We start from the raw sequence: 11,772 nt of genomic DNA, 5'->3' as shown, positions 1-11,772 counted from the left end.
GCTGATCCCCTTCGGGCTGCAGAATGCCGTCTTCGCGGTGAGTCCCTGCCTGGGCTGTGCGGCCAAGAAAGAGAAGTGTGGGAAGGACGTCTTTCGGCATAGTGGCTGCTGTTATTGGTGGAGGTCGCCTCCTTTCCTGGGAACAAGCCGTGGTTTCTCTCTCTTAAGAACAGTAAAAACAACCCTCTCCGCGTGCTCTTCTGTGCATGTACAGGAACAGCAGGCAGATTTTTGAGATGTCTTGCTCACTGGCATTGTGTTCGAGTTGCTCTCTTGTTTTTCAAGACTGTATTCTGGTGTTAGAATCACCAAGGTGCTGCATAGCAAAATCTGGGGAGAACTCAACAGTTATGAGATGTCTGTGCTTTTAAAATGATCCGCTTTAAAAGCTGGCAAGAGTTGAGAAGTCTTGCCAGATCTTCCTAAACTACTTAATATAAGTAATCATATTGGAAAGAAAGCAGTGGACAGATTAAAATTCTTTCTCGATGTGGTTGGTGTTTGTAGTATGCATCTGGCAAATCCATACAGGGTGTTAAGTCCATGCTACAAGAGAGGTTGCAGGTTTTGGGCAGAGCAGGATGATGTAGCCTCAGACCTGAAAAGGGACTGTACACTAGAGTAGCACTGAGAGTTAGTTTAAACTTGAGTGTGGAAAAGCATTAGTCTTGCTTTTCTTTCTACTTTCGGGTGAAGATTGGTACATTCATTTGGTCTATTTGATCATCTTAAAGAAACAAGTAAAGAAGAACATGGAGGGTGTTCTTTTTGCTGTTTTGCTGACAATTTCGGACCCTCGTTGCTTCCCAAGTTCTTTGTCTGAAGGATCTGGTTTTGGCTGTGTTAGCCTCAGTTGTATCTACTAACTTGGAGAAGTCAAACCAAAGCAAACTGGACTGTGAAATACTTAAAATGTTATCAGTAACATGTATGTTCTTTAACATAAGTGACTGTCTAAGCAAGTGTTTTGGCCTGCCACTTTATTATAGCCCACCTTCCTTTCCCTGTCTGCAGTCCTGATCCTGTACCCTTCTGAAGCACTTACTTAATTTTGACAGAATCATCTGTCTGCAATTAGTAGGTCACTGAATACCAAATTTGTCTTTTAAGTAAAATTTAATCCATACAATTTTGGGGTGTAACATTCACACCAAGTATTTTAAATTGCTGTATATAAAACTATGTGTACTGGAGCATTCATCTCCAGAGCTGTAATCTCTGTCCATAAGAGCTGTAGCAACGTATAATTTCTTTTTAAGCAGATCCTTTAACCATTTCCTTGTTAAGAATGAGAAACTGAACAGCTGAACCTCTGCTGTTTTATTTGTTAACATATGTTACTGCAGGACTGAAGAGGCTCAGACCTGCCCAGCTGGGAGCAGAGTCCCTCCTGGAGCCCGAGGTGCAGTGTAGCAGATGAAGCTTCTGCTGTGCTGTGACCCTCCTGAACTGGGGAGAGCTGTTGTACTCTGCTTGTTCACAGCTTCCGGGGTGTCACTTGAAGTAGTCAGCAGATGATACAGAGTAGTATTGGATCTGAAGAACAGACCAGAGAATTACCAAGTTAAAATTATTTCCTTCCTGGCATAACCATTCTGTTGGAAACACTGTTCAGCAGAGTATTTGGGCCAGTTCAATATTAAAATGATGCTGTAAATCACTGTGGTTTGTATTCATGTTCTGCAGGCTAAATAATTTTCTTTCCAAGTGGATGGTTTCAGTGTTAAAATAGTAGATAGGAAATGAGATGAAGCCAGATGCTTGAGTTATGCCAAGTAACTTGGATTCTTTTTGCTAATTTTAGTTTGGTGGTTACATTTATTACTCCTGATTTACTGCTTTGCAGCATAGTCAAAACACAGTGCGTACTCAATTTTTCACTGAGAACATTTGATGTGAGCTACTAGATCACTGAAAAGTGTTGCATACAAATCTAGGAATTCAAGACAGTTTCTCACTTTGAGTCAAGTTTAAGTTACATAAAAAATACAGTTTTCTACCTACACAGACCAAGCTGTCATTTCCCTGAAATCTGACTTACCTGAAAACTTAACACTCTTTTTAGGTTTGAAATGCATTTCCCCATGCTAGCAACTTCAACAATGAATTTGAAAAGGATTAATTTTTAAAGAACAGTGAACTTAAGAAAGAGTACACATCTTTAATTTTCCAGTGGTTTGGTCTAAGAATGCTTTCCGTGTGGATGTTTTTAAGTAAACTGGAGGTACTGAGAATACTTAAATGAGAGAGAAGGAAGGAAGTGACACATGAGCTTCAGGGAAAGGCATAACCTTGATGTGAGCAGGGTCATCTGCAGGGCTGGGATTAAATGATTTCTACAAGCACTTGTTCAGTGGCATGTACCATCTGCTGAGGGTTTTCGGGAGGCTGACTTGTAAGGGATATAGAGAAAGATGGAAGAGGTTCTTAGGATTTGATAAGTGAGGAAATCATACTAATTGAAGTAGCACAAGAAGAAAATTCATACAAATTCCTTAGTGTCTTACCAGACATGAAGATCTTGCTTCTTAAAAGGTTGTTCTGCTGATAGTAGAGGGGCAAAGTAATGTATTTACTTGCCTGTCTGGAAGACTTAGCACTTGCTAACTGAAAGCATGTTTGTATTGCTTTTGAGTGAGTTCTGCTTAATTGTCACTCCTGATGCCAGGGCGGCCTGGGCGGCTGGGCTGGGTTGATAGCTCTTACTGACGAGTTTGCCCACACTCAGCTCTCTCACCTTGGCAACTCCTGAGTGTTTTGGAGGCAGGTCTGTAAGGAGGCCTGGTATGCAGGTTATCATCTCCTTCCCACGAGTGTGTTCTTGGAGTGAGATTTGTGCAAACTGGTTATTTGTAGTGCCAGATGTAGGTTAGATGAGAGTTCATACTTTTCCCCCCTCATTAAGAGGAATATTATGTGAAAGAAATAATCTGATTAAAAAATCTGAGCGTTCAAGTGTGCATCTCTGGGTTCAGAAATGCATACAATGAAGTCAGAGTTGAAGAAATGGTACCTGCTTTCCAAGAACATGCACTCTGCTTGCTCTGCTTGTTGGAAAGTTGACAGCTGGTTTGTTTTTTTTTATTTACTGGGGTTTTTTTGAGGTGTTGGGTTTTGGGGCAGGGGGGGTTGTTTTGGGCTTTTTTTTGGAGAAATAAAAGGTGCACCAGAGTTAAGCTTTGCTGTTGGTCATTAAGCCTACCTGATCTGAAACACAGGGCTTTGTAAATTGAGGGAAGAGAAATTGTGCTGCAATCCCTAAAGCCATGGGAGCACCCAGCAAAGTCCTGACAGATGCATTTATTCTTTGACAGTGCTGAACCAAAGGTGTCAGCTGCAAAGAACACACAAAGGTTCCACAGGACAAAGCCTGTCCAAGGCTTAGTGCGGGAGTTCATGGCTGTTGTTATCAGTGCAATTAGGTAGTTCCTAATTGTATTTAAATACAGTTTAAATGCATTTCTGTTGTGGCCCATAACACAATTGTATCCATGCTTGGTTTGGGATTTCAGGGTTAATTTTGCTTTCACCAGAAACAGAGCCCTGGTAGACTCTGTTAGGCATCCTGGCCATACAGATGCCAGTCTGGCAGGTTCATAGAACAGGTAAAGTTCCTAGAAAGAAAAGTATGGAAAGTGTAAGTTTTATTGACAATTTCTCTAGTTCCTTAGGCAGGGATGCTGTGCACTTCCTGTGCACTCTGGGGAAAGGGATACAATTGTAGCTCTAAACCTACAGTTTAGTTAAAAGAGCATCTCAAAATCTTTTCCACCCTCTCCTTAGCTTTCATTGCAGTGGGAAGCATAAGCTGTAATTCGGTGTATCCACTGGCAGTCTCCCCTTCATTTGGAAACAATCTCTCTCATGACACAGGAGGTGCAGTTGTTTCAGGACACATCCAGGTGTGCAACTGAAGTGACCTTAATACATCTACAGAAATGAGAGAGGTGCCAGGAGTGTCAAAGGAATCTTTGGGAAGTTTCCCAGCTCCATTTGATGTAATGATAGTGTCCTACTTAGCAAATCTTGCCTCTGCGTTAGTATTTCAGAAACTTTTTAATAGCAGCTCCTTCATTCCCCTGGCAATACGGGAAGTTTGGACTGTGCATTCTTATTACGTGGCCCAGATTACAACAATGTTTAAAAAAGTCTTTTGAAAGTATTGGTCAAATGTTAAGTTCTGACATAATTATGCAATCCTTTTTCATTATAAATCTAAATTAATCTTGTATAGAGAAGGAAATATAATATTCGTGGTGCTGGTATGTATTTCAGTCTGTGGGAAGTATAATATGCAGTGTGAAGTTTGGAAATGGCTTACTGGATCTTGTTCCAGTGAATTATTCTTAATCTTTATGCTTCATTGCATTCTGCTGCTCCATTGCCCTTCCTCCCAAAAACTTTCCACTGATGGTGCTTAGAGCTCTTAGAATTCAGCACTCTGACTTTCACAGTAACTAAAGTTTATTTTAAGAATAGGATGATGAAATGAGTAACATTGCTGCTATTCCTTGGTATTCAATATTTTACAAAACTGGCAAGGTCTATAATTTCCATGTAGGCTCTCAGTATTAGGGCTGTTCTTAATTAGATCTCTGTTATTATTAGCTGAATTGTGTGGAAAATTTGTTGGACTGCTTGTTTTCAAAATCATCATTTTCATACTCATTTTTAACCCAGTTTCCTCCTGTTTTCTTTCTTCTTGTGTAAATATCTTTTGACCTCATGACACTTGCCTTTAATATTTCCCAATGGCTGCTGATCCTAATTTAGCTGGTACTCTGTACTTTGTTCCCATGTAAACTCATATATCTACCTATTGACACAGAACAGAAATTTCACAGCAAAGAGAAGAAAATACTGAAGTAGTATTAGTGTTTTTTCCAGAGACATGAATAAAACCTATATCTGTGTGTACTATTTTGTTCCCTAATTGAAGTGTGTTGCAAAATACCTTTGGTAGACAATCTTAATACTCATATATATGTATAGCTACAGATGGATATTGCTCATAGGGATCACTGATACACTGAACGTGTATCTTAATGAGCTCATAACTTACCCAGCACAAATTGTATCTGCCATTCTGTTTACCTGGATCATATTTAATACAGTGACATTTTGAGCAATTACCTCTTGTATTATTTGCCATACGTGTAAAATGAAAAACAGATTTTTGCATTAGACCTTCACATTTGATAAAGTAATTTCTTCTCACAAGTAAATTCTCATAAATCCAAGGGCTCTGTTCACCAGGTAAAAATAAATATCTTTTGTGAGCAGTGTAATTGCATTTTAGTCAGTTAATGACTTTTGCACAGAGATGTTGCGTAACGTGAGGTGAAATGAAATCAAACCTTAAACCTTTTAAGGCCAGATGAAAACTAGATACATACTAATTTGTTGTATTTTCTTCCCCCATATGTGAATCAAAGTTTCAGTGAAGGAATGTAGAATATTTCATGATTTTGCAGGGATGATTGTGGGAAGTGGTAGTCTGGTTGTTTGCACACATAGATTGTGTCGGAGCTGCGTTTGATTTCTTATTCTTTTTACTCAGATTACAGATTTGTCACTACCCAACTACCTGATGGCTTCTTCACTTGGGCTGCTTCCTACTCAGCTCCTGAACTCATACTTGGGCACTACCTTGCGCACCATGGAGGATGTGATTGCAGAACAAAGTGTTAGTGGCTATTTTGTATTTGGTTTACAGGTCAGTTAAAATAATTGCTTTCATAGACCTTGGTAACAGTACTGTCTGTCTGTGATTCCTGTTGACTGCTAGATACCCAGAAAAATGGGTTTGCAGTATACTGATTTCTTTAGATTTTGTTTTATGCTGTTAGAAAATTCTCTCACACCTCAGCATAACACAAAGCAGAACTTACTCGGTGTTCTCTTTTTCTGACACAGTTTTTGGTAAGTTTTCTTCTCTTACCTTGTAGGGTAATCTGCTGAATTTTAGACTTGTCAAACCACCCCTACACAAAAGCTTATGTGTATGTAGACCCAGCACCTGTGCAGTGTTCACTGTTAGTACTCAGCATCCCCATTTTGCATAGGTATTCAGGATTAAAAATGCTGTAGGGTAACATTTTCCTAATGCCTAAATCAGAATAGCCTAATTTTACAAGTGAGTAAATTAATGAGAAGTGTATCAAATACCTTTACATGACCTTACCTCTTGAAATAACTTATCATATTAATCAAATAATCTTGGGTGTAAGACTTAGGTGTGAGACCATTATGAGCATAGAGGTTATGGGTATTTCAGAATTATATTATATATTAAAACCTTCTCTGACAGTGGCAGTGCTTCAGGCTGTGCTTGACTAGCAGTTACCATGGTTTGCAGACTTTCAGTAGGTACTGCAGTAATTTCTGTTCCTCAGTTTTTACAGTCATAAAAATCATGTTTAACAATGCTAACATAGAAAACTAAGTCTTGGACCATTTTAAACATACCTTCCCCCCCTTGCCCTGAAATTTGTGTGCTCTTAAATAGAACCTATAATTTATAGCTTTCATGAAACAGGATTATGAGTATTGAAAATGCCTTTGTAAGTGTGGGGCAGATAGTCTTGATAGGTAAAAGAGAAGATCAATGGTTTCTTGATCAGCTATTATTTTAGTCATGAAATGTTATTTCCAGGGTAGTAGTTTTTAGTGGTCTTTTCCTTTTTTCCCTCCCATTTATATATTTTTGGTTTTTTTTGAATTGACATTGACTCTCCTTTGCAGATTATATAGATTGTAACATAACTGTTTCTCAGGTAAGTGGTAGCTGGATAACCTGAATGTTGTAAAAGGAATACTAACCTCCTTGAGACCAGTCCTTGGGATGTGACTGAATAACTGAAGGGGAAGCCTTTAGTGGAGGAAGTATTTGCCTTCTCCCACTGTCTCTCAGGCATCTGCCGAGTGTTTCACCTGGCTGAGCTTTGATGGGACTTTGATTTAGTAAATAGCTCTGAAAATCCATCACATTTCATGGTTGTCTATGTATATATATATTTTTATATTATTTATCTAGGAAGTAGATAAAAACTACCAGGTTACTGGTAGTAATATTTCTAAACCAAATCAAATTTAAATATTTGAGTAAGCTTCTAGAATACAATTTTTCCTATCTATTCAAAACTTAGTGTCTATAGTATCATTGTGACTCTTGGCCAGCTTTTGAAATGTGTAACTTAAATTGGTGAGGAACGTCTTTTTCACCACAAGGGTAGTCAAGCACTGGAGCAGAATGCCCAGAGAAGTGGTGAAATTTCTATTCTTTTACAATTTTCAAGACCTGACTGGACAAAAGTTTTGAGCAACCTGTCTTGATCTTACAGCCAGCCCTGCTATGAGCAGCTGGTTGGGCTAGAGACTGCCAGGGTGCCTTCCAGCTGCAATTGTCCTGTGCTCATACTTGTCAGTTGTCTTACTCAGTGATATTCCAGCACCGTCTGCCATGCAGTCCTCCTTGTTGAAGAAAACATAGCCCTACCAGTTAGTAACGAAGTTCAGGTTTTGGGCTCAGAACTCTAGGTTGTGTTGGCTTTTTGAAAGGACGCTGCAGATTCCAGCTAGTTAACATTCTTAAAATAAGGCAGAAGAACTTGAGTCTTTCAAAGGGACTCTTACTATGAGATATCTTGATTTTTGTTTTAAAGATTTTATCTTTTTTTTTTTTCTTCTAAGAAGGATCTCAGCTAAAACCTTGACTTGTGTTTTATTGAAAGGATTGCTTTTTAACAAGTGTATGGATTTCAACAGAAAGAAAGTTATCTTTTCAATTTATATAAATATTTTAAGTTCCATGTAATGTCTGTGTTCTGATATGCTGGTTACATTGTTAGGATATGTAGGTTTAGAGCTCCTCACTGGCTAAGTTCGTCTCCCTTCCAGTGTCTTGCCTGTGAAGCCTTGAGTCAACAGATGCCTTCATGAATCTTTGCATTGACAACTTCTTGTTTCATTCAGGTCAGTTGCTTTGCATTGATTCCCACAGCCTATGCAGCCCACAACACTCTTGTTTTATTTGCAGATTGTCATAAGCATAGGACTCTCGTTTTATGTCGTTCACCGGGCTCAAGTGGAACTCAATGCAGCTATTGTAGCGTGTGAGATGGAAATGAAGACATCACTTGTTAAAGCCAGTCAGCCAAGCATCAATGGCTCAACCACATACTGCAACAAGAGGACAGTGGCATTCTCTGGAGGGGGTGTCAATATTGTGTGATTTCAAGTGTTAATAACTAAGTAAGGTTTTGTGAACCTGAGCTATTGCCTAGAAATATCTATGGACAATTGAAATAGATTTTTAAAAAATTACAAGTGATTACAGGTTGTACTGTGGCACAAACCAACCTCTTTAATTGCACATGGGGTGACTTCTAGTAAGATGAGGAAGATGGCAAAGTAACTTAAGATGTAAATGCAAATTTGGCTGCACCTTTGGTCATTTATTATGCCTGTCATGGCCTGTAGTCTGCACTTTAGTTTTTTTTTTCCTTTGCTCCTATAAACTGAAAAATGCTTCTATAAACAAAAAAGTAGCACAGAGGTAAATATTTTTCTGCTTAGCATTATTTATAAGGCTGAATAATTATATACAGTAGAATTTTATTACTGATAAAGGTGAATGAGAAAGTATGCAATTCTATATATGTTATTCTTGAATGTGCTTTTGCTTTGGAATTGCTTCCAGAACTTGGAGTGTATTATTTAGCTAATGATGGGACCATTTGGCTTTTTCTTCATTTTTGATTTAAAAAAAATAGAACCCTATATAAAGTTTTGGTTGAATGTATTTTTCTAAACCATTACAAATGTTGCAGAGCCATGCAAATGTATTCACACAAGCTTAAATCCTACATTGTGGGACTGAAGTGCTCTTAAATTACATTTTAAGTTACACTGTGTAATATGCAAAGTACAAGGGAAAATGCAGAAGTTAGATTGCTATGACTATTTGAATGACACTTAATTGGTTTTGCCACCTTGGTGATTGTAACAAAGGGCTGTTCCACATTAGTCCTATAGATGATATTTTTAATTGTTAAAAGGATGAAGTTTTTCAGCTCACATGACTGCATGTGGTAAGGCTTCTAGAACAGGGAGCTAAATCTCTGCTCTAAACAGAATGATGGGATATTAGCAGTACTAATTTTACAAGAAGGTGGCCTTTATTTTGTAAGTGAATCCCCTCTCCCTTTTAAGAGCTTTAAAAATTCACTTTGGTTGGCACATCTTTTATACTAGTTTTACATTTTTTAAAAGACACAATCTATTACAAATTTCATCAGAGTGAAGAAATGAAAACGAGAAGTTCTCCTTGGAAAAGAAATAATCCAGTATTGGAGAGGAGAGCAATGTCTCTGAGACTCAGGAATTCTGACTCCATTTTTGCAAGACAACACTGTATTGGATACTGCTCCTTTTACGCCTGCTGTGGACTGTTTTTCACCGCATTTAAATAGACTGGATAACCTGACAGTTACTTGTGTGTGTGTCCAAAAGAAAAACAACAATAATGCCTGAACACGATGTTCTGTATGTGTGAGTTTCATGTAGATATACATACCAATGTTCAATGGCTCAAACACATGCAAGTCATCTGATACAAAAATAATGTAAAGTATTGCTTATTTTGTAGTTACTTTGTGTGAGTTTTTAAGGATGCTTTCAGTCTTCAAAATTTTGTGTTATTTTCTAACAGTACGACTGTGCTTCCTTTTTGTAAGGTTGTTTGTAGGGTCCAGGCATTTTTGTCTTCTTGAGAATAGTGGGTCTTCAAGGCCATTGGGAAGCAGAGATCTGAGAGCCTCTAACAGCCTTACTGAGAGGATGTGCGGCACTCACGTAACCGAACGTCTGCGCGCTCCTTTGTGCGGGGGTTCCATTTTGTTCCTTAAATACGTATCCTTTGCAGATTGATGTTCTTGGGTCCTGCGACCTAAAGAGCTGAACTAGTTCAATGAAAACAACAAAGCTCAGATTGTCTCCTTTCTGTTGTTTTGGGGCTTGGGTTTTTTTTTGTTTTTCAAGGGGGGTTTTTGTTTGTTTTGGGGTTTTTTTTGTTTGGTTTTTGGTTGGTTGGTTGGTTTTGATTTCATTTGGTTTTGGGTTTAGTTTTGATTGGTTGGTTGGTTTTTGAAAAGTCAATCTGTATATACCTGGAAGTGTTCATTTACACATCTCTGCCTCTGACAGCTCTGTGTGAAAGCAAGAGAGCCTGATAAAGCTTTGATGGCGTTATTTGTCATCACAGTATAATTGAGTCCTTTCTTAACTAAAGGGTTTTTTTTGTTTTTTTTGTTTCTTCGAAAGAACAGTTCTTCAGTGAACTGATCTGAACTTTGCTCCATCTTGCCAAATGAACAATAGTGTTTTGAAGAGGATATCTCTTTGCATTTTTAAACTAACTTAAGGTTGCGTTGATTATTTGAGACATTTCCCAAATACGTATTTTGAAGTGCTTTTATTTCCATGACATTTTGTAACCAGAGTAACTTCACTATGTGAACACTTTTGTAGTATGGAATTAGTTCTTAAGACTTTTGCATTTTGCTTGATACTTGTAATATTTGTGTACAAGTTAATGGGAAACGTGCATTAAAAGGAACTTTTCTGTACCATGCCAATCATAATTTTATACAATAAATTCACTCAAATTTCTTTAAAGGAATATGTATTAAATGTTTAAGTTGCTGTGACGTAGTTGGAAAGAAGGTGCAGTGGAGTCTTATCTTTATGCATACAAAGATAATTGTCTGCATTGAAGGAGAAACAAGTTAGAATTTTAGGATGAATTCCATGGGTGGGGAGTTACTGACAAGGGAAAAAGACTTGGTTTTTACTTTTGTTTAATTCAATACATGCTTAATTCTATTAAATTCTTTAAAGATTTGGTATTTGCAGCTGCCTTTTTGATAGAAGAATAAGCATACATGTGCTTATGAGAAACATGCTACTAAGCTGCAAGAGGATTGATATTTCTGAACTAAAAATGATGTGATTGTTATTTTTAAAGATAGGCTCCCTACCTAATGCAGTTAAAACCCACAAAGCTATGAATCTAGTTTAAACAATGTGGCAAGTTACCTTCAAGAATATTTTGTGAGTTGTCATGATAGTGACATTTCTGCATTTTGCATATGAAAGATACCTAAAAGGCAGGTCATATAGAAGGAATCTCAACTGCATGGCACCAGTTTTCCTTCCTCCTTGTGGTAAGTGCAACCATGCAGTAAATTTGTCAAAATTTAACTTTAGACTAAGCATCTGTGAGAAAAACATTTTTGTCCAAGAGCTTTATGTTACTTTTTTCATACTGATTTTTGCACAATAACTTGAGCAAGCATTGCTGAGGCCAAGTTTGATGAATGGAGAAGCTGCTGTTAGATGGTGTTTGGCTTTTATCCCATACCAGACTCTCTGCGTGCATTTTCAGCTTTCCACCTGAGGCTGATACAATGTGGATTTTGACTGACTGAGATAACAGGAGTCATCGGTTATCTTGCAAATAATCAAGGATATGGTGTATCAGATGAAATATAAAAGTGTTCCCATTCACACTGGTCATTCTTAATGACAGAAGTAAAGAACTTGGGTAGCTCTGTGACAGGCTTCCTCACAATAATTCAAAGTCCTGTCTCTCTAAGATGATGGTTTGGGCATGAGGGCATAGGAATCAAGCGCAGAGGGGGAGCTGATGCAAATTCTGGCTCTGCTGCACAAAGCAGCTTGTCTCTGTCCTCTCCAGTCCTGGAGAATTAG

The 11,772-nt window shown here is 38.1% G+C and overlaps 1 protein-coding gene across 1 annotated transcript; it reads left to right on the top strand.

Moving 5' to 3' along the window:
• Nucleotide 1: 1 nt before the first annotated feature.
• On the top strand, nucleotides 2-10,681 carry TMEM64 (transmembrane protein 64; the record flags this gene model as incomplete). The annotated part of the gene is made up of 3 exons (XM_008631236.2): nucleotides 2-37; nucleotides 5,561-5,716; nucleotides 8,039-10,681. Coding segments are annotated over 3 exons (387 nt in total), but the record flags the coding sequence as incomplete, so codon positions are not given.
• Nucleotides 10,682-11,772: the final 1,091 nt, after the last annotated feature.

Source organism: Corvus brachyrhynchos, unplaced genomic scaffold (genome assembly GCF_000691975.1).
Source record: "Corvus brachyrhynchos isolate BGI_N302 unplaced genomic scaffold, ASM69197v1 scaffold293, whole genome shotgun sequence".
In the NCBI taxonomy this organism is placed as follows: Eukaryota; Metazoa; Chordata; class Aves; order Passeriformes; family Corvidae; genus Corvus; species Corvus brachyrhynchos.
This window is presented reverse-complemented; position numbering and strand designations above follow the sequence as displayed.